Source organism: Venturia canescens, chromosome 4 (assembly GCF_019457755.1).
Source record: "Venturia canescens isolate UGA chromosome 4, ASM1945775v1, whole genome shotgun sequence".
In the NCBI taxonomy this organism is placed as follows: Eukaryota; Metazoa; Arthropoda; class Insecta; order Hymenoptera; family Ichneumonidae; genus Venturia; species Venturia canescens.
Window position 1 is genome coordinate 15,151,749 of NC_057424.1, and position 26,980 is coordinate 15,178,728.

At 42.1% G+C, this 26,980-nt stretch overlaps 2 protein-coding genes across 5 annotated transcripts in view; both read left to right on the forward strand.

The window, feature by feature from the left end:
• The first annotated feature begins 577 nt into the window (after positions 1-577).
• On the forward strand, positions 578-15,131 carry LOC122409533 (hexokinase-2-like). Of its 2 annotated transcripts, none has more exons than XM_043417167.1 (10): positions 578-1,135; positions 5,837-5,946; positions 8,962-9,115; positions 10,735-10,953; positions 11,688-12,007; positions 12,097-12,209; positions 12,298-12,453; positions 12,721-12,860; positions 12,977-13,110; positions 13,289-15,131. In XM_043417167.1, exons 2-10 carry the CDS (start codon positions 5,866-5,868, stop codon positions 13,376-13,378), a joined length of 1,407 nt encoding a protein of 468 aa, XP_043273102.1. In that variant the 5' UTR covers positions 578-1,135; positions 5,837-5,865; the 3' UTR covers positions 13,379-15,131. The 2 variants fall into 2 exon arrangements, with proteins under 2 accessions (XP_043273102.1, XP_043273103.1); XM_043417168.1 differs by lacking the exon at positions 578-1,135 and adding an exon at positions 4,366-5,757.
• An 847-nt stretch (positions 15,132-15,978) lies between these two features.
• Sesn (Sestrin) overlaps positions 15,979-26,980 on the forward strand; it is a 167,062-nt gene continuing 156,060 nt past the window's right edge. For 2 of the 3 annotated variants that reach the window (XM_043417160.1, XM_043417162.1), the window contains exon 1: positions 15,979-16,532. The gene's annotated coding sequence lies outside the window, so the exon portion shown is untranslated. The remainder of the gene's footprint in view (positions 16,533-26,980) is intronic. The other variant, XM_043417161.1, reaches the window with a different exon arrangement.

Genomic DNA, 26,980 nt, shown 5'->3' on the forward strand with positions numbered 1-26,980 from the left:
TTCGGTAAGCTGACCGGAAATTTGGCCATCCATTCGCACGCACTTTTACTTTACCGTTATTTAAAATCAGTCATTTGTAGAATAATCGGGTTCGCGAAAGGAATACTTTAATCGTTCGTTAGCGTGATCGAAGTTTTACGCAATTAGTCGAAATCTCACGTGATTGCGATGAGCGCGACGATAAAAACGACAGAGAAAACGAAGTTTTCGCAAAATTCATGCGCCCGAGAATTTCCTTCGGCTCAACTCGCGCGTTTCCTATCGAGAGAAGTTTAAAAATGAAAAACAAAACTTTCCGTCATTATTATTGTTGTCACAAGATGCGATTATTATTTAAGCTCTGCTCGCAAAGCCCGTATCGCTTTGTCCCTCTTCTCGCACACATGTAACATCCGACCGTACGCGACTTAGGCGCACACATTCTTGCATCGCGTAACGTAGCTGTCCGTCTACACGGTTTTATTACCACGAGCTCTCAACGTTCTCGCTCCGCTGGGGCGATATCTGTGGAAGGAGGCAAACGAGAAATAATAGGATGGTGGGGATTCGGCTTCCCCGGAGGCTCGGCCAGTCTCGAACGTTTCGGTTTGTTCGCGTCTGATACGTGCGGAACGTTACCGCACTCGGCGATCTCGGGCCCACGCGAACGTACACGTACGTTTTCCTCATTGACGAAACTTGCTAGTTAACGGTGCGCGTTATGAAAATTCCTGTTTTTTGTATCCTTTAAAAAACTAATGATCATAATCGATCGTTTGATTAATGAAAAGATTCTCTTCGACTAAACAACCGGGAAAGGACGATAAGAATAGAGCATTTTTTACGAAGTAATTTCGAACGGAGATACCCGAAAACTTCAGAAATTCGAGTGTCGACGGAAGTGTTACACGCCCAAACCGCACTTTTTTATGCTTAAAATCGCTGCAAATCAATTCGTTAAACTCTACAAACGAGGCACCTGCGACTAAGACACTCGCACGTGACATTCATTTTCGATATCGAGTGCTACAAGAATTGTTACTGTAACCGTTTTTGTTGCAGTTATTTTTGTTGTTACTGTTGTTAATAGAATAATTGACTGTTCGACCAACTGAAAAGTGCCCTGTACACGCATGACAATCGGCCTCTTTGGACGGTAAGTCGAATGGAACAGTAGAGACGAAAATTCAGTTTTCCTTGTTTCGTTATTTTTCGATGTACTTTGTTGTTTTTACGTCGAAAATAATAAAGAAATGAGAATTCGTTTGTTCTCGGCAACGACGTGTGCAAGAATCATTTAGTCGAGTCTCGTCAGTCGAGTTTAATAACGCCACGTGGTTACTTCTGCCCCACTCCTTGCAGTGTTTCACGCTGGTTAGTGTCGCTCAATCGCTTCAGAGCGATGGAGTCGGTACAGACGGGGGCGCTCAATTATCTCATTTTTAGGCAAGCTCGATCATTTTTTTTCGCTTTCGCGTAGCGCACAGTTGGCCGAATAATCGGTGTACCGGTTTGGATTCGTTGTCGAATCAAACACGGGCTCCGATGCCGTTGCATGTTTTCAAGGTTGAGCCGCATTGTTCGTATGATAATCGTGACGGAACTAGCGCGCGCTCGTGCTCCTCCAAATTCATCAAGCTCTCATTACCGCGCGTATATTTTAGCTGCTAAATCCACGCTCGTGCTTCGCAGAATTAACAATCACTTGTGAAGCTTCAAACCAGAAAGTGGTTTACAAAAAGCTTCTGGTCGATTGAACACGAGTCTCGGAACTTGAGACATTGAAATTGAATCACCAAATTCCTCGATGTTGTGGCGCCGTTGCCGCCATTTTATTATTCGTGTTTGGTTTTAATTCTGTATGAATTATTTCGAGTTAAACAATTCTCGGTCCAATCGTGAAACGAGGAAAAAATAATTTTGTCTGTGAGGTTTATCAACTTTGTCGTGTGTACGTAGCCATTGTCGGGGGCGAAATTCCCATCATTTCTTGGGAATGGAAAAATGCACTTGGCATTCGGTCGGAGCGCCTTAAAAACTGGTGCGTTAAAAAAAGAACGCTGATTCAAACTCGCGTAGCTCGAATCAAAGAATTTCGTTGTATAACGAATATTTGAGGGGACAGCAAATCTACAGTGTTTCAGGGATAAAGTTCGAAGGCACAAATGATCCGTCGGATGTTTCAAAACATCGAGATTTCAGTAATATTTAATGAGATTAAAAGTTCACCGGATCATCAAAATATTCAGGAAGAATCGGAAACGAAAAAACGAAATGTCGAATTTTTATTAACTGAATAACTAAATCATCTGAAAACTTTTGCCACGTTTCTTCGTCCAATCAAAGCTGTCAACTTCTCATGACGCTGAAGTTTCCAACGTTGGAGTCCAACGAAACGATGGAAAAAAACTCTCCAATAATTCCAGTAATTCTCCTATTTTGTTCCCTGCCAAATTTGCGATTCGTAGCGATTCGTAGTTTTGCAAGCTGCACCAACGATTCGTGAAATAAACAATTGGTGAATTACAAACGTTTTTTTCGTTCATTTCGTTGGACTCCAACGTTGGAAACTTCAGCGTCGTCAACTTCTCAATGCTTTTCTTCAGCAATCAACCTCTTCGTCTCACTTTGATTGAAGATCTACGAGAGCTTCGCGGATGATGAGAAATTTCAATAATTTTAGATCAGCCGAAAATGAAACTCGCTTAATATCCTTAAATATTTCATAGTTTTAACAAAGTTTCGTTTCAGTATGAAGATTTCGCTTCGTTGTATCGAATTTTTGTAGCCTGAGAGCCACGAAATTGAAATTTTCTAACTGTCGTAGAAATATTTGAAACCCGATCGACTGGGTTCTCCGTTGCTCGCAAAGTATCTTGCGAGCCACGAGAAGAATCGTGTTGTAAATGGTTCGAATTAATGATCTATTTGCGTACTTTTTATCATGAACGAGCACACTCAATTCGGTCTACAAAATGATCGTATTTTACGTTCACACCTCCCAATTCCCACAATAAAAAAATGTTTAAATACAAAATTTCTAAGTAAACGTTCTTGAACACTTGAACGATGAATTTTCAGAGTCCATTCTCTTCGCCGAGTTCTCGTCTCTACAAATTTGCAGGTACTCATAAAAAGATTATTTCCAAGTGGAATTCAACGTGCGGAATTGATGCTGTAATGAATCGAGTGGTGAAACGAGTGTTTTGTTATATATTCACATAATTATAATACGAGTGTGTTACAAGATATTGTACATCGCGCTCACTTCGTCTCTTATCTTCGATTTTTAGCGTTTCGATCCGGGGCTCCGATATCGAATCCCGCGAGTGTACTCGAAAGTAACGTCATCTCGATGTTTCGTTTTATCACAGGTGTAATTATATCTTCTATCGGACGTGACATAAATATTAGACTCATAAATTTGTAACACTAATCTCGATGTGGAAGGCAGATCGAGGGAGGATAAAAGTGGCGCCGAAAATTCACGAATCGCTACACTGGAAAAACCATTTTTATATCGAACCGCAAAAATGTTTTACGAGCGAATTCGTGGAATTTTGAGTTTTCGGTTATTGGAAGGGGGAAAAAGGCGAATTCGCTATTCCTTGATCGTCGATTCCTTTCGTGGAATCGACGTGGAAGAGGAAGACATTTGCGTTTGAATTATTAACAGAAAATGCAAACTCGATCGATAATCTGGCTCAAACGCGCTCGTACCGAGTGGCTCAAGTTTTATAAATATTTAATCCTTCCATCGATTCTTTTGAACTTGATTCGACGGTTTTTCCGTATCATTCGCTTCGAATAATCTATTTGGGACATCTGTACTTTCGATAACTTGACGTTTGCGACGCTACGGCGTTAAGAATATTTGAGAAATGGATTTCGCCTTGAAATTTTAGCGAAAGGAGAAAAGTTTGGTTTCCCCGACGAATGAAAATGATCGTCGCAGTCGAATGAGGACTCTAATTCGAGCTAATTTATCGATTAATCATTCGAAGAATAAAGAACGAGGAAAAGCGAATTTCTCAGTTGAGAAAACGTTGGTGTCGAGCTCCGAGCAGAAGCGTGGCCTATTCCGGTACTTTTGTCGCGAGAGTCCGTGCCCTGGCAATTCTAATATCGACTGCGGGATAAGGCTAGCTCTGCCTGACATCACAGGAATTTTGACGGGACGATAAAACCCGAAGTGGAAGGAAAGTGGGCGAGAAATTCGGCGCATGCGAGGAGCGCGCGCGCTCGCTCGCGGGGCGCTGCCCGATAATGATTCCATCCCTCGGCATTGAAGCGTGGAATATCACGTCAGTACGGACCGTACAACGGGGATCGGTAAATCACCGTGACGTCGGACGAATTGGGAATCGTATTTCCGGATCTTGCTGGTGGAAAGATGTGAAACGAGGTCGAAATTTCGTTGAAACTTTTTCACTTATTTTCACATTCAAGATATTAATCGTGCGTTTAAATATCCGTGATTCGACTGTCATTAGCAACATTGTTGTGCAGATTCTGAATCCAATACTGGGAAAGCGAGACGATGAGCCAAGGCTGTTGATCGTAACCTGCGGTCGTCCAGCCCCCCGGCGCCACGTGTCTTTCTGTTACACATTTTGTCCCACCACATCGCATAATTGTTGAGTTCTCCAAGAACCAATGAATTACCCATTGGGATGCGCGGTGCGAACGAATTTTTTAACGCCTCGTTTTGAAAAAAATTAAAGTTTTTCATCTTCGATAAATCGGACGTGAAAGGCGAAATAATCTCACGATAATTGTCAGACGTTGAGGCATCCAAAGACATGAGAATTTTCGGAATAAATGTTTAAAACGAAGTCGAGGGCTTCTGACTCGACGACTTTCCGTTGCCTGACGCACGTGCACAAAATTCTTAGCGTTGCTATACCTCCGGAACAAAGTGGTGAAAATTATCCTCATTTTCGCAAGAGCTTCGTCTCCAGTCCCCCTAGAAACGACAATTGGAGAGAATCCGCAGCAAAGTTTGTACTGTTGCGCATGCGGAGTTTTGTACCCCTCCCCGAGTGGGAACACGTGGAAACTTTTTGAACTTCGGCACCAAATTACAAAATAGTATGCACTGCAGTGCCTCGCAGCTTCTCTCGGAATTCGATGAAGAAAAACCTGCCGGAAGACGCGCTTTGAGGGAGCTGCTGCCTCGACGGCTCTGCCGCACGAATTTTATATACAAAAAAACTGAAATAATCTTCGTTTCTCAACGTTTCCGTTCGCCGAATTGTTACGGGAGAGAGTTTCGGCTCCGTCATCTAGTTGCTGTCAGTTTCGAGATCATTTTGCGAAGTTAATCTCCATCACTCAGACATACACCATGAATCGATGATCCCCATAATTCTAATGTAACTACGTGCCAAACTGAAATGTGATATTTCGAAGGTGACCGATCAAAACGGCGATACGTACGGCACAATATTTAATCGGGGGTCTCGAGTCTTGATAACGCCGAAATAAAGGTGTATCGAAATCCATTCACGGCCTAAACGACGCCTTCAATGATTTATATCTTTGTGCAATGAGATAAAGATCTTGGCCGATGGTTTATCGGTACGAAAAAAGAGTCCATTCGTGACGAGGAATGCCGAAGAGCGGGCACAACGACTTTGATTTTTGATGACTGTTCAATTGATTTCGTTTGCATGCAAGAATTAATGCAAAATTCGTGATTCATTGTCCCCGGGATTATAGAAAAAAGGGAAGAGCCTCTTCTGTCATTCTGTCAACTGTTGTCGCGTGCTTGTCAACGTATGAATTCTCGTTTCATGTCCGTTCATTTGTGCATTGATTTCGAAGTTTCGAGTATTCATTGATTTGTGTGTTTCAGGAATAAACGGTAGAGAGAATCGCACGACAATGGCGCCGACCGAGCGAGTGTTGCACGAGGCCATCCAAGTTGCCCCTCTTGCTATTTCGGACGACGTCAAGCGCCAGAAGGTATATAAAAGTTTGATTTTTTCCTTCCAAAACGTTTTCCTCGTCGGTAGAATGAGGCGCATTCGACGAAACGATAAAATCTAATTAACTTAAACGCCACAAAGTTCGGGTGAAATCCGAGACTCTGGAAGCTCGACCCCCAATAAAAACGCGGGATAATGACGCTGCCGGTTTCTCGATCGCGTGTCCCAGCTGATGCGATCGCCCCACGGAGCCTCGGACTCCGACTTCCGCTCTAACAATCTCCGCATCCGATCACAAAAGCTCATTTTCAGCTGCAAGAAAACAGTCGGACTTGCTTCAACGAAGATTAGAAGTTGAGCGGCGTCCAGAATTTTCTATGATTCATTGTCAAAATAGAAACTTCACTTATTCGGAGGCCCGAAGCCGTAGCCGTGATTTCACGACAGCGCATTCGGTCATTATAGGTCAGCGCGTTATACCTATAAATGTACATTATTACGAGGATCGCCCTTCAGTGTTACGAGACTAATAATAGCCCGGTCTGTGCTCGTCACGCGGATTGACCCTAAGTATCTGAAGTGGCAAAGACGAGGGCACCACTAAACGCACGCGTTGCACGATTCGCGTTCGTCCGATGGCAAAACCACGTGGACTCGTGAAAAAATTGAAATATTTGGAAGCAGTTATTGTCGTTGTTCGTTTGTGCTGCGGGAGCTTGACGAGGCGGATCGAAAGTCATCGGGCGAGATTAAATTGATGCGAAAAAACCGGGCGGTCTGGGCTTTCCGTATCGCGCCTCGTGTGCGTTATCATTCCTTTTTTTTCGTCCCTCATCTTTGCCCCCTGGGTCAAGTAGGAGAGCGAGAATCTATTTGAACCGAAGATCACATTAGACCGATATGGATTGTGGATTTGTACAGGAACGAACCCCAACTGTGTTACCGAGATTACTTTGAGGGTTATCGCTGGTGCGTCGCTTTCATTCGAGCTCGTTACACAATTCATTTCGAGATGGACAGCCACGTTTTTCCGCGATTTGTCACCATATTTTTAGCCCCTTGGGCTCGCTTTCTTCGTTATCTCAGGAGATGGACCATCGAAATGGCTGAAAAATGGGATATTTTTGGGGATCTTTTTTAAAATACGGCTCGATCGAATTATTTGAAAGTGCGTTATTGATTGAAGTAACGAAGTATACGAGGAAATTTTATTATTATTTTTAGTACATTTTATTGAGGAGGGGAGCGGTCGCGAAGGGGCGTCTCAAAAAAAGACTCTCGGACGGTTGACAGCACAAGTGCCGGAGCAAGCATGCGAAATCAACGATTCAAAAAGATTATTGAATTATAACAGTACAGCTCTGGCAGCATCGCAGGAAATTTGAAAACTTCGATTACAAGAAAAAATGCGGCCATTACAAAAAAAATCGAATTTTGCACAAAAATTTTGCGGGAAATTTTTAATAAAAAAAGAGTAAACTATTTTAAAAAAAGAACTCTACGATGAGACGATAGCGACAAGTTTTCTGAGGTGAATGCTTTTTGAATAATTGGACAGAATTTGGCAGAGTTTCGCTGTCAACCAGGTTTAAAAACATTGGTTTCGAGCAAAACGAGTTTTGAGAGGATAAAATTGAATGATGTAACTTAAATATTAATATAAAACAAGTTTTCACCGATTAGTCTGCTATCCCTGGACCATACAGCAGCTCTTTTACGCCCAGGCTTTTTTCACGCTGATATTCCCCCTTAAAATCGATTTTATTTCATCTGTCCTGTAATGTGGGCTTTTTCTTTGGGAATAAAACGAGGAATCGGGGTCGTCGACCAAATTCATAATCTTCATGTCTTCGTACAAGAATTCATTGAGCACTGACACGGTCGTTCGCATCTCGAACGACTCAATCGGTACACTTTATTCCCCCGAATGCATTCCAGTTAAACATCGCAATGTTGCAATTGAATTGTAAGGAGCGAGGGTCAAACTGAACATTCGCAAAGTCGTGGCCGCTGGAAAATTGGTCGATTACTCTCATTGCAGGACCCTCCTCGTCCCACCTATTTTCAGAGACGAGTTATGAATTATTTACGAGATATTTAATAGCCTGGAACGCTTGTATCGCTGCATAATGAGTCTCGGACTGATAAGACGACCGTTGTCATAACTTTCTCGAAATGCCTCGTTGTTGTGAATACGATTTTTGCACTTTAATTGCTGCTGCTTCGACGATTTAATGTTTCTTTTATCAAGAGAACGATGGCTTCGTTATCGTGTCATAGTTACGCTGACCAAACATCGTTTCGTTTCTCCAAGGAGCAAAATCCTTTCAACACTCTTCGTGAATCTCATTTTTTCTATTCATTTTTCGTGGAATTGAAAAAAAAAACGTAACACAACTCGACTTTCTGCGGTTTATCAGCTCCCCGCAGCTTTATTAAAAACTTTTTCGGAGGATCAAATTATGACAATAAAATTCGATTATGTAAGAATAATAAAAATAATTGGGAAGAACTCATCCTCGTGTGACTCAAGCTGATAAACCAAGACGTCAAATAACTCAACGATTTTATTGAAATAATCATTGATTGATACCTGAGTAATCGGATATTAAAATAAAATCAGATAAGGCAAGATAAATGTGAGTAAATATTAGTTAATGAAAGAACACAAAAACTTGAGTTTTTTTCCCAACGACAAGGGACGTTTATCGCACCATGACACTTTATCGTTGTAAATGTAACCGTGAAATCCAGCTTCTTTGCTCGTCCACTCCCCGCGGCGGGGATGCTTTTCATATCAAGAAAAAATCTGCTCTCAAGCATCGAGTAGACACTTTGCTTGATTTTTTTTTGTTACGATTCATTGATTCGAATGTTGTGATGTATCGAATCGTTCGAAAATGCCTTCACGAACAGAAAGGTATCAGCAATCAGATTACCGCATTTTACAGCGAGCTAAAGAAGTTGAGAAACTGCAACAGTTTCGAAGCCATTTCAATGGAATTAGAACAATCATTAATCCGGCAATAAAATCAATTGGATTTTTCAACAGGTCGAAAATCAGCTGGCAAAAATGAGGTTCTCGGCTGCAACCGTGCGAAAGATCCAGGATGTTTTCGTTTCGGAAATGGAAAAGGGCATACACCAACAAGCCTCGTCACTGCAGATGGAAAACACGTACATACCCGAGCTGCCCGATGGCACCGGTAATGCAACGGCCAATTTTATAATTTTTCAGTGTAACGATTCGATGAAAGATTTCCTTGGAATCATGACGAATATCGCATGCACGAAACTATCGAGAGATAAAAATGAGAATTACGTAACGGTGTGAAAACGTAAACAAATTGCATGGCGCGCTGTAAATCTTATCGATTAAATGGAGATCGTTTGTATCGCGCTCTCGAATCTTTCCTCGTTGTACAATACGCGATAGAAACAAACAACGAGATCGCAAATTGCTACCGACCATTATTTTTGTTTTTATCAAATCGAAGCCGGAAAGTAACTGCGACTCTTGCGTTATGCACGGTGCAAAAATGTGTGCAGCAACTTCTAGTCGCTGACGAGAAGAAAGACACAAAGAAACAAAGTATACGAAAAACACACGCTACTCCAGTCGCTGATAAAAGGAAAACCGGTCGTGATTTCGCGTTCGCTATCGTATTCGACGATTGCGCAAACCGACCAACTTTGCTTCTGAATTTTACTTTTCTCTGCCAACGTCAGATTCGTCGATTCCCCCACGCCTTCTGCAGGGCTCTGCCATCCCGGCATACGCGCAGATGTTCATTTTTCCCCCACTCCTTTTCTTCCGGTCTTCTTTGCCTCGTTTATTGCCCGTTTTCACTTTTCAATTTTCGTATCACTAGTTCGAAGTCTAATTTCTACTCGCAGAACTCGATAACCGGCTCCATGGAAAATTTTCCCTTCAATTTTATTTTCACATTGCCTACTCGAAAGCTTCCCATCCAGGAGCCCAAATTTTCTGCCATTTCCTCATCATCCGTTGCATGTTTCGTTCCCCAACATTCTCAAATTCGTTCTCATGTTAATGATATATTGCACAGGCGATACAATGTTGCCATGCTAAACCATGCTAAAAACATAAAAAAATTCAAAATGATCAGAATTTTATAAAATTTGGTGAACATATTCTTTAGTGCCAAATTTGACAATACAAATTTTTTAAGATTTTTCTTCTGTACAGTTATCGAGTAATTGATCACTAAAGTTTACGTGTATAAGCATAGCGTTTCCATATATATAGGTATACATTCCGGGCATAAGAAATCTGCTTTAATGCGTAATTACTCGATAACTAAACAGAAGAAAATTTTGAAAAAATTTGTGTTTTCGCACTTGATGTTGAATAACATTATCACCAAATTTGATCAATTTCTAATTATTTCGACTTTTGTATCATTCACCCTTAAAACGTTGGAGGATCTTATTGACTGAATGAACCCCCATGCTCTTGCTCGCAACGAATTCATTTAAAAAGAGTTCATTTTTACATTTTTATAAATTTAATTTTAAAACTCAATTTTTTAATTAAAAACGATCAATTAAATGATTAAGAATTGGATCATTGGTTGTCCAAAAGTTGACGACAATCTGACCCAACGAGTACAACTGCTGATGAGTCTAAACGACGAAACTCTATTTTCGAGTCCATATGAAAGCAGAACATCAATTTTTTGCCCACTTTTTTTTATTTTTCCATTTTCTAACACATCATTTTCGTTTGTACCTGGTATTGGGTCTGCCCATCGCCATGATCACATTGCGATTCCACTAATCAGTTCAATTCCGTTTGTTTCAGAGGAGGGTTTGTTTCTGGCACTCGATCTCGGAGGAACGAATTTCCGGGTGCTACTGCTCGAGCTTGTGAACGGTGTTGTTGTACGGGAGGATGTAAAGCTATGTCACATCGGAGCTCACTTGAGAGTGGGTTCGGGATTACCACTTTTTGATTACCTCGCCGAGTGCGTCAGCAATTTTGTAATCAGTGAGGGTCTTCAGGACGTGGAGCTTCCTTTAGGTAAATGGATCGACGAGGCTAATCGATCGAGCCCTCGTTTCATTCGTTTCAAACAAAATCTTTCCATCTTCCCATGAAAAAAAAAATGCTTTCTCGGTTGAAAAAGTTTTTGCTGACTCCACAGTCTCTTTTCGTGGCGCGAGTGAGTCACAATTTTTCAAAGAATTTCGAGTCTTTTATGAGGACTGGAAACTTTTTTGCCTGGATAAAAACTTTGATCGATATTTTTGAAAAAAAAAAAAAAAAAAAAAAAAAACAACAAATTCATTAAAGAAAATTCAACTCGCACATCTTGAAATCTGTATGAAAATCAGTGTAAAATGCACAGTGTAAAAAACACGAGGTTCGAATACAAAATAAAGTGACGCAAGCGAGCAGGTTCGGATGTTCGTTCGAGGCGGGTCCCTCATTCGATAAGGTGAAAACGTGCTAAGATTTTCAAGCGACTGTGCGAGCTTCGGTTACCATAAGAGTATCGCGTTATCTCGTACGAAACGAGGTCGATAACCGGGTCGCGAGGCACGTGTGAAATGCACTTTTATCGTTGTTTCTAAATCTGTGAAAGAATAATAGCAACGCAAAAGGACGTCGGATCGCTTGGACGTGCTGAAGATTCCAAAGTTTGATTTTTCCTATTGAAATAAATAAAAATAAAAATAAAAATAAAAACGAGCCCCCACGTAGAGGGAAATTGGAAAAAAGATTTCTTACCTTTCTTCGTATGATGCATTCAGGTTTCACGTTCTCGTTCCCAATGATTCAGCACTCCCTCGACATCGGTATACTCGTCACGTGGACCAAGAGCTTCAATTGTCCGGACGTCGTGAACGAGGATGCGGTGAAACTGTTGCGAGAGGCCCTCGCAAGACGTGGAGACACGAGGGTCAACGTCGTGGCCATTTTGAACGACACAACCGGCACTTTGCTCCAAGGTGCAACCCAAGACCACGACACCGCGATCGGCCTCATTTTGGGCACCGGAAGCAACGCCTGCTATCTCGAGAGAGCAGATAAAGTCGAGCACTGGGAGCCGGAAAGACACGGGGAGCGAGAAGTGAGTGAAGATTTTTTTCAACGTTGCATCTCGAGAGTCGGAACTTTCGAACGTCGCACTAATCCGAACTCGCTGAACTCTTTCCCCAGGTCATCATCGACATCGAATGGGGTGCTTTCGGCGACAACGGCGTTTTGGACTTCATAAAAACGGACTTTGACCGCGAAAACGATGCGAATTCCCTCATCGTCAGCTCCTTCACGTGAGTCCATTTTCATTTATTCCAAAAAAATTATCCGCTCATCGTGGCTGCAATTCTTCTGACTCCTGTTCACCTACCTCGACAACAGATTCGAAAAATACATCGCCGGAAAATATCTCGGCGAGGTGGTGCGCGTCGTACTCGCCAAATTCACCAAAGACGGTCTCTTGTTCTCGAAACAAGACGTCAGCAATCTTCTCGTACCTGGCAAATTCACGACCGATTTCGTTTCCGACATCGAAGAGTAAGTTTGCCTCCGGCGTGCACTTTTTTTAAATCCTTTACCCCTGAACTCTTTACAGGTAGAAAATTCGTTCGATTCTCCCTCAAATTCTCTAAAAATGTAACTCCGAAAAATGGTTTTATCCAGTCAGCTAATTTCCGAATATTTCAACAAAGTATTTTCGTTGAACGTTTTTGTATTTCAAGAGAACTTGCTCCCCAGTTTTTTTCTTTCGTACCAATCGAAAGTGCGTTTTCCCAATGTTTAACGGAGCCCGAATTTGTGCAGGGATTCAGTCAACGGTGGAAGTGAACACACGAAGCGAGTGCTCGCGAAATTTGACATTGTCCCGGACGAGGATGACGTCAGCATCGTTCAGTACGTTTGTGCAGTTGCCTCGAATCGTGCAGCCCTTCTAGTTTCGATATGTGAGTGCGGAACAACATTTTTTCTCCCTTCCAAACCTTTGACTTTTTACGTCTCAGATGAAAGTGAATTCATGAGACTATTTTCATGATTCGCATTCCGTCGTCGATGCTTTCAGGTCTTGCGAGTATCTTGGATCGGATGCAACGTGAAACTGTAACGATAGCTGTCGACGGATCTCTTTACAAGCATCATCCGCGACTGGAAAGTTGGATGAACAATTACATAAGCCTGTTAACGCCGACTCGAAAAGTGAGCAACAATTTTATTGCTTTTCTCAATAAAAAGCGAGCAGCCCAAGCTCCACGAGCGAAAAAACACATCGCGCAAATTTTCAACTCTGAGTTTGCCAGATTCCAAAATTCGCATAAAAATTCATCCAGTCCCGAAGCAGGCTCGACTAATAAAAAGCTCGTTTTTATCCTTACAGTTCAAACTGATTCACGCACAAGATGGAAGTGGCAAAGGGGCAGCAATAACCGCAGCGATTGCGCTCAGGATCCAGAAGAGATTGGAATGAAATTCGATCGGTCGTTGAAAATTGCACGGTCTTTCCTTCGTCATGGTGTCTCGTGACAATTTAACATAATGCGTATAAGGGGGAGGAGGAAAAAACTAAAAAAAGAGGAGGAATCTTTGATTTAAACGAAAACAGGGATAGAAACCCGCGCACAAAATATCTCGTTAAGGGCAATTATCTTCCAAAGATTCGCTCGAACGAGGAGACAAAAAAGCTGCGTACCGACGAGCCGGAAAAGCGATAAAATTCTATCCGAATTTTCCACTCCGTCGAAAACAAAATTCCTAGTTTTATGGAGCAATGAGCTCCATAAAAGCTTTTTGGTTCAAGAGAAAATTAAATGGCTAGAGCGTGACGCTCTTCAGGGGTTGAGCCCCTCGAGTCGAAGCTTACAGAAACGCCGATTAAATCGATCAACTTCCAGGCCTTCAGGAAACAGCAAAAGCTGACAAAACACGTACGGGGAATACCTTAAAAAAGAAATTTCGTCAAGAATATATCCACACTTGGTCGGCTGTTTCCAGAGAATCGCGAAGCACAGAGAAACTCTGGTTTTTAATAACTTTTTATAAAATCGAAAAAGTCAAGTGGCTTTCGGCTTAACGTGCGATTTCCTCCGGCATTTTTCCTCCGTGCAGATCAAGTTAGACTTTTAGATAAGCGACGACGAAGAGAACATTATTTTTCTATATTGTTGTTAGGTTAGACAAGAGAACTATGAGAATAGAGGGGTGAGGGCTCCTTTCGAGAGGAATCATCTCGTCAGCGTGCTCTGCCCCGACTCGTTTTATTTTTCGAAATAATATTTTTATTCTCTTTGTTATTCGCCATACGAAAACATTCCATTTGTCTTTATCCTCACGCTCGTTCTGGATCAGATCTGTTTACGATTCGGGCCAATTCGTTCGACCCTTTGAGAACGAACCTGCAACGATTTTAAATTCTATTTTATATTGAAAATGAAAACTTGAGAAAAATATATATTTATAGAAATGTTGAAGAAGCTATTCGGGTACTGAGTCTATCGTGGACTCGCTTGCTCGCTCGTTTTATTGATTATTCAGTTTTAGTTCCTGTTGTATATACATTTTGTTTTCAATAATAGGTTGATATTTTTGTTTTACGTTTCTGACTTTTTCTCCCATTTTTCATCGATCTTATATTCTATTGTCTATGGAAAAAAAAGAAAAAAAATACAATAGTTCGACGGGTATCATTTAGACTTTAGCATTATCGTGTATGTTTTGGTGGAATATTCGACCGGTGAAGGATCGAGCCTTCTCGCTATTTTTCCGTAACAGAAACGTACTCGAGAAGAAATAAACGTGTGAAAAGTACGCAAAATAGGGAACGATCGAAAACGCGTCGTCGAAGATGCTCGTGTGCGTTTGAACGGCTGAAAAAATGACGAAAAACAGTTCGAAAGAGCGTCAGGAGCACACAGGGTTGTGAATTTTCGTCAATCGAAAAAAAATGAAAACAAAAATAAAACGTGAAGGAATTGGAGCCGCATGGATCGGTGTGATAAACGAGACGCGAATTCTCACCCTCAGAAACAAGTGCCAGAAATAATAATATTTATTTAAAAGAGCTCTTGCGATGTTGATGCATCTTTGAAATCGAGAAAAAGAGAGGCAGGAGATGGAGCGAAAGATTGTTGAATAAAAATGTAAATCAACTATTTTGAGCATTTTCCTTCGTGTATGTGAAAAAGTGGGAACGTGCGTTGATAATAAAATTTATGAAAAAATAAGACTCGTCGAACGTTTCATTTGAAAAGCGGAAACTCATGAATAAAAGATGCTTCTCTCCTGGCACGGAATTTATTTTTCGAATGGAAAATATCTCGTCGTTATTTATCATTGTTTGGAGTCGTCGTCAATTCGATATTTTCGGGGTTTGCTCCATCATCGTACTGCCATCTCGACAAAATTTTCTCAAATATTTTCAAGCCCCCCGTAATCCGATCACTCTGTTTAAACCACAATTTGTTCGAATACATTGAAAAAAGTTGCTTGGCTCCGTCGAAAAGTAACCTGAAAATACGTCAGTTTGTTTACCTACTTTTTTCGTTGGTCGTTCTCAAAAGAAGCTCTCCGTTGATTTTGAGGATCGAGAAACGTGGAATAAAATGAACAATTGCATCCCCACGATAATGTATTGCACGTCGCTCATAATAATCGCAGTGATAGCGATGCTGACACATAATTGATTGTTTTTAGCATTATCTTAATCAGTTGTATTATTAAAAAACGGTTTTAATCACTTTTTCAATATTTAAACGGTGAATATAAAATGAAGTGCGGTAGGTTACTTATGTACGTGCTCGGGAGCGGGCAATTATATTTATATTATCCGTAGAGTTCGTAACAAGAGCAATGTGTATAGATATATAGAAGATTGGTATATACATTGACCCTGTTGCTAGGTGGTCAAATGGCGGGCTCTCGAGAGGCGAAAGTTTGAAAGATTTGGATGGTAGATGGCGGGAGTTTGCGCGGTCGGTAAACTGGCGCGTATAGAGGGACCGGAGGAGCGAGCTGAGCGCGAGCGAGCGACTGACAGCTCTCTGTGCCGCGTGCGCGCGTGCATATGTGTGTGTGCTGTCAGCGGCGTCCATGGCGCTGTATTTTTTCCGCTAATAAAAAAATCCTGTTCGTGCGCGTCTTACGGTCAAGTGTGTTCGCGTTTAATCTCGCTCTTCTCAGCATCTCGTTGAGTGCATCGCGTCGTTACATGGTCCTGACAACAACGTTGAAAGAAGGAATTAGAGGAAGAAATAGGAGAGAGCTAGAGCGAGAGCGAGTGAAAGAGGAGAGAAAGAGAGAGAGCGAGAGGGAAGATAGAAAAAAAGAAGAAAACACACGCACACACGCACACACACAATTCGTAATTGTCCGGAGTGACTGTGGGTGTGCACGGGGGCAGGAACGGCTCGCCGGTTCTCTCTTGCTTCAGTCTACTGGAAGATTCCATTGTGAGTGGTTTTGAAAAATTTACTTCACCTCCGCGCATCCTTAATATCCTCTTGTTTCTTGTTTATTTGGCTGTTTTATTTCGCGTCGACGTTTTACATTGGGACGTCGATGCAATTCGAGGACCATCATGAAACACATGCACTGATGCACACTTACAAACACGTATACATATCAAGGTAAGGAACAAATATCCGTATTTACCGCGAGTGTGATGTTTCGATGCTTATTTTTCTTTGATGACGATCTCTTTTGTTTCACTGTGCGTTGCGTTCGGTCGTACAGTAATGTCAAAAAATCGATCGCAGATAAATGTTCAATTATTCCTAAGGGCTTACCCGAGCTGTCGCGAGGTTAACACCGGTCGTGTGTATTTATGCGTGAGATTGTGTTCGTGTTTCTGGTTATATGTGCTCGTGAGTTTTGCTATAGGCTTTCAGCTGGCCTCTCAGCTGACGATAGAGACGCGCCAGAGCGACCGGTTTTACGTACGCTCCTTTCTTTCCTTTTTGCGTTTTTCTTTTTTCTCTCTTTCCGCTTTTTTGTTTTGCTTTTTTTTTTTCGTTTCATCTTCATATGTTTCCTGTTAAACGGCCCAAGGCATTTCTCCTTTTCAGTGCTTTAAATCGTCGCACGCGAACGAAAAAAAAAAAAAAAAAATTGAAATCGCTATCTCAAATGCTTCAGGCTCTTTCGGAAATATCGAATTCTTTTTGATCGCAAAAACTATAGCGCGGTGAAAACACACGAAAATCATTTTCCACTGCCCTTCTTTTGTTTCTTCGCAACGAAATATTTTGCGAGCCTTTTTTTTTTTTTTTTTATGCTCCCACGAAAAACGATCCAAAGTGCACCGAATAAATCATCCTGCAGCAACAAAAAAGAATAATATCGCACACCCACCTTTTTTGTCTTTCCATTTCCTAGTGCCATTCTTTTTTATTCGCCGCTCATTTATTCTCGTGATATTTCATTCGTTAATGGCGCGGTCGTGCGTGCTCGGAAGTTCTTCGTCGATAAATTTTCGGAATTCACGCCCGGTGCATCGTCCCATCTTTTTTTTATTTTTTTCTCATGCTTTTTTAAATTCCTTAAATAACCTAGAATCATAATAATTTCCATGCATTCGAAATGATCGTAACGAGCGTGAAATGGAATTTCCGTGAGCGAGGCCAACATTCGAGTTTACCGAATTACGATGAATTTTATAACGTCTCCGATGAAATTGAACAGCGCAAATTTTTATTTCATTTCATTCCGTTTTCCTCCCGCGTATGAATATTTTCACAAAAATATTTAGCACACTTAAAATTATTGCTGAAAACACCCGAACGCCGGAAACGAAACTTCAAAATGTCATTCAACTAAATTTCATTCTATGAATAGAACAGCTTTTGAAAATTCGAGTATTTCATCGCGTCTCCCGCTACGATACCAAACAAAAAGTCGAATTATTGTCGAAAACAATATTTCAACAATCTCTCTCGAGCAACAGACAACATCGATTAAAAAAGTGTTGAAAACGGTCATGAAGTTCGACGAAAAAATTGAGGAACCGAATATTTTTGTTTTCGTGAGTTCGAACAGGGGAGGTGGCGGAGGAGCGAGGACATCCTTCGGTCAATGTTTCGTGGAACGAATTGTGTATAACATGCTTCGGCACACGTATATTTCTCGGTCTATTCGCTGTTATAATATTAACCGATAACGTCGCAAGTCGTACTTGCGGTTATTTACAGCCGTTGGATGTAAACTGACAATCGATTCGAGGAAATTCGTACACGCATAATACTCGTCGAGTGTACGAAGTGTGTATTTCGTGTCTTGCATTATTTCGTTATTTCCGGGAAATTAGTTGAGTCCAGCACATTTCCGGTCCCGGTGTAACGAAGATTTCGGTGAATAATTAAAAAAATTGAATTATTCAAGTTACCAAAGGAGGTACATTCTTCTTTTAATATTCAAAAAATATTTTCACTTATTTGTTTTCTCGTTATTCTCGCAACCGTCGTTCTGTCAATAACGTGAAAAACGAGCGTCCAAAATTCGAGCGGTTGCTTCTGGAGGAATGTAACGCACTCGAAGCAGCTAAAAAATTGCGGTCAATCGAATAGTCGTACGTGCTCTCGCGAGTATAAACTTTTCGTGCTTTGGTTCCCACTTCAATTTCAGGAACATTTGTGACCGTCGATTGTGCGGACGGCGACGAATATGTCATTTCGTCATCGCAATGGAACATTAAATTTTCGGAATATTTGACGTTTCAGTTTTAAGTTAAAATAATCATTGCGCCGAACCTGAATGATTAACGCGAGTTTCCCTCTTCCTACCGTCAATATCCGTTCAGTTTCAAATGTTATTTTATTTTATCGAGAAATCATGCGGTATTTTATCGACCTACCCTTTTAAAATGGGGCTAAAAACCAATGGCTCATAAAACAGGATAAATGAGAGATGAGAAGCCGTTATTTTCCGTTGGTGGACGTGAAGTTGTGTTGTGCACAACTATCACGACGGTTCTCTCAGCTGACTGAGCCGTTGCTGAATCTGCGATCGGTAGACCATTTTTATTTTCCCCTTCCGAGCGCGTTGCCACTCGACGCGCCCCACGGTCTAAATCCCCTTTCGGACGCGTGTGTATCCACCGCAGTAGCCGGCGAGTGTTTAGATCTCCGAGTATTTCTTCCGTCAGCACTTTTCCCCATGGAACTTACGAAATCTTGAGTCACGTGGAGTTCTATAATCCGCTGTGAGAGGTAAATTTCCGTTGTACGCTATTCCTCAAGATTGTTTCTTCGTTTCGTTACAATTTCCTGTCTCCTCATCGCGGCAGCGAAAGTGTCATTTTCGTTATAAAAAGCTTTATAAAATTCGTTCAGAATGCCAACGAGTCGAGACGTTTGAGCTCCTCAACAAAATCTTTTTCTTCAAATTTCAAATGCACTTTACCGATTTTCCGGCCAATTGGGAAGAACCATGGGGGGGGGAGAGGAATCGAGGTCGTGTGCCATCGCGAATCTAATAGAACGCGTGAGGAGGTGCGCTCTGTGCGCTTTGTGTTAAGTTTATCAAACGAGTATATCTATAAACACGAATATACGTATATACACGTAATCGTGATGTGCGGAGCTCGCTCTCTCACGATCAGCTGACGAGAGCGCAACGTTGGAGAATCCCCCGCTCCCTCTACAGCACCGAGGACCGGTTCGGTCTCATGTTTTATTTAAAAATATACTATTATTATTATTCCTACTACAATAACAATAGTGTTCATAAAAATAATGACAATAATAATAAGAATTATTATTATTTTCATTACCCCACTATTGTGGGTTGCCACAGGAGAGTCAACAGGCAGCAGGACGTCGCCTTTCACGTACCGAGTTCAGTGTGCACGAGCTGACTCTTTCCATAACCCCCCCCCTCCTCCCGCCTCTGTTTGCCTCTCCAACACTCGTTTACTTTATCCTCCTCTTACCAATCTTTACTCCTCACCTTTACTCAACCTCAATCTCCTTTCCTCCTCCGCGTGCAGCGAAACTATACACTCGAACCTCTTTGCTATAATGTATATTTTACTTTCTGCGCACACAGACACGCGCACGCGTTAGTCGCTGTCGCGATATGCATGCACGAAGTAATACACGGCGGTGTGACGTCCATACCGATATTTTGCTTACTTCTATTCCGTAGGCATGTATTATGATCGACGGAAGAAGCTCGTGCGTGTTTTCGTCCGTTTCATACACGGAGGCGATGCACGTTAGCTGGGGGAAAAAATAAACACGTTGGAGGGCTTCTACACTTTTGTCCAACTTCGTGGGCTCGGTTCCCATTGTTTTTCTCGTTTTTCGACTGTGTGTTTATGCCTGCCGGAGAGCCCCCGATGAGTCGGGTCGTGCTTTTTCTTTGCATTTGTTTATTTATCCCCCCGAAAAGGGGCGGTTGCGACACGCTCTATCATCACGAACGTGTTTTCGCTGGTTTTTTGGCAAGGTTGCTGCTACTCCCCCGGACGAATGGCAGCACCGTCTTTGCTTCGGGACTTTTTAGGATCTCGAAATCGCGAATCTCTGACGACGAGTCGAATCCGATTGGGCTTTTTAGTTACTCTGAAAAAAATGAATCTAGTCCGAGCTCGGTAGGACTCGGGAGCGGAAAGAACGGCAAATTCAGGAGAGAATAAATCTCGTAGTGGTGCACAATGGGGAAACATTTGAGATCCAGATACTCGCACGGATTTTACGAGCCTCGGAAAGTTCGAACCTCCGAGCCACCGCATTGTTTACCGGTTTTCTCGGGCTTCTGCTCGCCGGAGACACATCAAGTCTCTTCTACATTACACGGGTTTGATAATCGCGATGTCGAAAACTTGTTGACGCGTCGATCCAATTAATTGCGGTAAACAATGAACGAGCGTTGTCTCGTGCTTAACGCACCAACTTCAAATGATCCAGTACGGACGTCAATGTGTTCGCTAAATTTTTGTCATTCACTCCTCAATTAACGTTCCGTAAGGCCCCGAACGATTGGGAAAATCGATATGTTTTTATCGAGCTTTTATTTACGTAGGAAAACCGATATTTTGACGATTCCGCGAGCCGTGCAGTCGAAGACCATAAAAATATTGAAGGTGTAGAAAATATGGCGTTCGCGACGCTTTTTCTCCGGTGCTTCCCGTAGAAAATACTTCTTATTGTTCGCACCGAAGTGGGTCGACGCAATCAACATTAAAATAAACCGCGAAACGAAGATCGCTATTATCCGTGCTACTTTCGAGAGATGCGCGGAGCGAGATAGCGCTGACTAAGATTCTACGGAGCGCTCGTCACGTGCTCTCTCGAAGCCGGGCTTTCTTGCATCAATTCGCTCTCCTGTCTTCCCTCGATTCTCCCTTTTTTCGGCCCTTTTCTATTTCCTTTTTTCTCACATCGTTCATGACTTTGAAGATAACAGAGTGACGGCACTGCCGCGAGAAACGCGACGATAACGAGCGCAATTTTCTCAACACCTTTACCTCGTAACACAGGACGCCGTCGTATCGATTTAATAAGAAAGTGCCATACACAAAGTCCCTTTTTTGCTATCACGAAAAACCGTTTCACAGTCACCGGAAGATTTGATGCTTCAACGATTTATTTCATGACTCGCTTCAAGAGTTTCGTTCCTTCAAATTTCTAGTCACGACACACCCTCGGAATTGCAAATTCTCAGTCACTCGACAGCGATTTATTCCCTCGAATGCAACGATATTTTCGGTCTTTGACTTTGACGAATGAAAATGATGCCAAGAAATCTCGTAGAGGGACGATAACGAATTTATTGTATTTTTTGTCTTCAATAAACCGATTACGAGTCTCGGGATGAGCCACGATGCGCGAAATCTTCGTGTCTAAATTCTCACCCTTGAGAAAAACGCAAGGACGAACGCACAGAGCGTTTTCTCATTGGGTCGGAGAATCTCATTGGCATTTTGTCCGAGGATCACGCGATTGAGAGACGTTCTGTCACTGTCGAGAAGAAAAAAGTGAATTCAGCCACGAAACGGACGATTTTTCTTGTATCTAAATGTGACTGAACGAACTGTGACAGTGTACGCAACACACGACTGCTCTGACGGTTTTATTACATTGCGTGAAAGTCAATGATTAGCGTTCGTGCTGCACCCAAACTTATGCCTCGCTGTACAATGTAAACGTAGACTTTTTTTTATCGCAATAATAGACATGACCATAGACACACTCGCACTGTAATCATTTCCATCAAACTTTATTCATTCGAACTTTCCAACACATACATTATTCGAACCTGATAACGATTCAAGCGATAAAAGTAGCAACATATTCGATGTGACTAAAATCCGTCGAAACATAGGACGAGCATGAAAATATTTGTCTTTCGATTAGGTGGATTTTCACGTCAAGCTCCGCGAACCTGTTTCATCGATTGCACGTTAAAAAATCTACCCTTTGGGATCATTTTAAGGTACCTTTCGCATGAGCGTATTTCTTAGTGACGCAAATTGGGGCACTCGAAATTTCGACTGATTTCTAGTCTCTGATTTCCATCTTCTATCGTTAATATCTCTTGAGCATTTATTTTTATGAACCCTTTATTTTCGTTGTTGCTATGGATTCCTCACATTTCTTCTATCTGTGGGACAGTTTGTGTCAGGAATTTAGAATTATTTAGCAAATGAATTATTCAGTAGAAACGTATAGTGATGATGGATTTTTCAATTTTTCATTCTTTATTTATTAAATGTTGGATAACCTAACCTGAAATTTGGCCGTCTATACGCACGCATTTTTACTTTACTGTTATTTAAAGACAGTTGTTTGTAGAATATTCGGGTTCGTGAAAGGAATACCTTAATAAGTGGACTCGGATTTGTTTTTTTACGTCTCATACGAAGGTACGAGGCGAGGAAAACAGAAATCGTACGACGCGACTGCTTTTTTTCAGCGAAACATAATAACTTTAAAGTCAATTGACCTTGACATCGTTGAGTTTCCATGGATATTTTTATTTCCTAAGAAAATCGCATTTCCGTTTGGTACGTTCAGCAGCAGCAGCAGCAGCAGCAGCAGCTGTTGAATGAAATCTAATTCTGAAATTAGGTCTTCATGACTATTCATGTGACATTTGAAGAACGTAGAGATAGAGGCAGCCAGGCAAACGCGATCATAACTAGTTTTTTTCTGTTCCGTTACGTAGGACAATCACGTGGATTGCACGCATAACAAGGCGAGCTGTTTCGTTCGTTGAAAATTAAGCGAGTGTTCAATTTGAGCCTCTCGAGATACTCCTCGCTGCTCCAAGAGTGTAAAAACATTGGAGAAAGAATGAGGAGCGCACGTAAGAGACCAGATTGGAACCAATCTGCCGTAGCTCTTTTTTTAGACGTCTCTTCTTCAGCGAGAGAGTATCTCACTAGAAGTGAAGCAAAGAGATCATAGGGAGGTCGGGAAACAGAGGAGCGTCTTTCTACGACCTTGAAAGCCCGACACACGTACGAACAATCCTTGAAAATAAAAACTGTTATTCATTCCCACGAGGAATATTCATTTATTTATTCCGGAGCGTAGACGCTTCGGGCTTCTAATCAGCACATTTCGAAACGAAGACGGAAGAAAAAAACGAAGAGGAAGAAAAAGCAATTCGCTCGACTCGTTTTTTCGTAAGTGCAGCATGAAATTCAGCCTCGAGAACCCGACACTTTCGCCAGCCTCGATCGTTGACACGTCGAAAATCAACAAGATCCATAACTCCCGCATTATTTCCCAAACGAACAAAATTCCTGCTGTTGATGTAATTTTACAAAACGACTCGTAAATTTGTTCAACAGCCAACGCTGCTGGTAATGAGGAAGGTAGATTAGGAAAATGTCCACACGCCTCGCACATAATTCTCGTTTTCTTTCGCTTCAATATTTCCAGCGTTTTTTTATTTTTCCTATCGTTCCAGCGTGCACCGGTATCCCAATAATTCACGAGCTCGTATGTGAGGCGTATCTCGTGACCGGTGCTCGTGAACGAAATAGTATAATGAGTAGGAAAAAACGTATGTTTCTCTCCGCGTCTTCGCCCGTTGGTGGCGCGCGCGTTACGAGCGCGCTCCGCATCGCAAATCAATTCGTTCGCTCTCTCGAGTCTCTCTCCAGGGCCACGAAATAAGAGATCAGAGAGCTACAGAACAACCGTAAGGATATCGTATACCGCGACTCCCAAGAAAACTTACACACTCGTGAGGACGTATCGATTTTTAACAATCACAGAGAGATCCGGCGAGTGCGGCTTTTGTAATATTAACTCGTCGGAATCGCGCGCCTTTACGAGCACCAGCTCCCTCGGAGCTCGAACCTCCGTGAAGCGTACGCTCCGTCATACGAGACCGGGGTCGATGCGTTATGGAAATATGAACAAACGTGTACGTATTAAGGTACGAGGAATTCCGTACGCGCTAAAGACACTTTTCACAACCGCGACTCGAAACGTCTCGAAACGGTTATTTCATTACCTTCAATATAATGGATTCCTCTGAGGAATCTCCCTGCTGTTTGAGCTGGAAACTGCAGTCGTAGGCGGTGCCAAATTTCACAAACGTTTTTTTGCGTGGTTCAAAGCAATATTCGAACACGGCGAATGTTTGTTTCGATCTCGAAGTCCAAGCTTCGGAATAACGCTCTTTATGCGTGTAAATTTCTAGGCATCGAGCGGATCACAGACTACGCGAAAAAACGAGTAAAAGTGCTAAAAGTCACACGTTTCAAGCGCGTTTACGATTACATACATAAAAGTGTGTAAAAAGTGAGCGCTGGAAATAACACGTGCAAATATCTCGAAATGACACGCTCGGAATCGCAACGTGACGAGTTGTCACGAATATTTTGAGGAACTCAATGAAATCATGAAAACCGATGGGAAATTGGGGATTATTCTTTGACAGATATCTCAAAAAAAATGGCTTTTTCACTCGTTTTTGGTAACGAGGCAGGCTCGGGTGGGGTTCAATATATCGAATAACTGAATTGTAGAATGGTCGATATTTCGAAATTTTAAAAGTTGTCATATCAGTTTTGAGAAAAATAAGTAATTCGAAATTCTCATTCCCGATCGACTATTCTGCAGATTGCGTGTTTAATCAAAAATTCCTTCTTTGAATTCGTATTTACCCGAAAATATATATTTCAATAGTTTTCATTTCGAATGCAATTTTAACAGACCATCCGAATGTCAAAAGTTCATATTTTCCAATTCAAAATGGAGAGTAATTGTTTTACAGACAGACCAGAATATAGAGGAGCAAAAAATCGAAAGTGAATTTTTCGAGTTTATAAAACTTAGATATGCGGAATAGCGGTAGCTCGGAAAGGCGAAAGTCAAAATGGCGATGTTTAAAATTGAAGATCACCGGTTTGAGTAAGTGAGTGAATGAGACGCGTGTATTTGGAGCTCCGCTGCATTTCTTTATTTCGATCGATCGACTTTCCAACGTTTCGCTATTTTGACTGTTCGACTTTTTGGTGTTTCAGTATTTCAACCTCAGTTATATTTGGTCTTTCGTTATTATATTTTCAAAATTGTGAATTTTCACAGTATCGCTGACTCTAGTAATTTATGAATCGAAAGAGTGATAGTCGAATTTTCGAAAAATCGATATTTCAGTCATCGTCCTATGGGCGATTGTTACATTCTATTTTCCGATGTAAACGTGCTTCGAACCTTGCAGTTTCTGCTTTATTTATTTTCGGCATTCAAAGCTCTAGTCGAATCTATCTGTCTCCACATTATTATTCGAAGTTTATAAACTCGAGATTTTAGCTGTTCGAAATTTCAGTCATTCCAACATTTGATCCCCACCCGGCAGACTCGGATACGAATTCACTAAAGTTACGTTTCATTGGCGCATCAAATTTGGACTAAAAGAATTGCGAAAATTTAGCACACTCATTTGACCAGCGTCCAGTACGATGTTGACCACGAACAACGTTCGTAGGATTCGAAAGCTGCATAAATTCGTAATAGTCGTTGAAAATTTATCTCTCGACGTACGAGGAGGACAGCGGTCTTTGGAATGTCTCTCGCATCAATATTTCGTTGGATGGCTTTGCCGAATGGACAAATGCGCCATTTGTCATGGATCAATGGCCATTATGCGTAAGTTACGATCAATATAAGTGGGAGGGATCGTTATTGAGGGGTGGCGGCAAGAATAAATGAAAATGTCTATTCGATATTATTATATTCGAGATATAATCAATCGTTGAAAATGTTTTGGGCCTGGCTGTACGGATGCTCATAAACGTATACGGGGTGGCCCCCGAGCGGAGCTCGAGCCCACACTTGTGAGTAGTGAATTTTGGGATCGGAGAGTCCGAGGTTGTTTCTCGTTGCTTTTGTCATTTTCCCCCACTTTCGAAGATCCTAATCGAGGAGAGCAATGGCGTGTGATTATTGGGGGCACGTCCGTGAATTCCGTGATACAAAATGATGCTGCGAGGCACCCTGTGCACGTAAGAGAGCAGAGAACGATCGAACATATCAATTTAGCTCGCATATTCGTACACATTCATTTGAGGCATTTTATGGCTCGAAATCCCTTTCAGTGTGTCCCTCTCTCTCGCTCTTTGTAGATTGTCGTTTATGTATGAACATTGGAGCATCGTACTCGACAGGATAATTGGTAATATCGCGAGGATTTAGGGGGACAACCGGATTGGCATACGAAATGGGGATTTCAGGCCGGCAGAGAGCGGCGGGAGCAGGCAAATATAACGCGAATGTACGTCACAGGTAGACGCGCGAATACTGATTCGCGGGCTGGAGGCGCGGGGCGATTTTCGGGCAGTTTGATAGGGAAGTTGAGGAAGGGGGGGGGGGGGGGGGGGGGGGAGAGAAGGGCCGACGGAAATGAAGTGGACCGCCGGAAACGGGCATTCCCAGTTTGCCTGGCTCGGCAAAGTAGATTCAACGATTTACGAGTTTACCGGAGTGAAAGAGGCCGGCCGCCGCGGCGAGGGGGACGCCCGGGGGGAGAAGGATTTGAGCAAGTCGGGATTCGTTGATTTATGGCGTCACAGTTACGAGAAAATGAGCCCATGAAACAATAAGTGGGTGCTCACTTC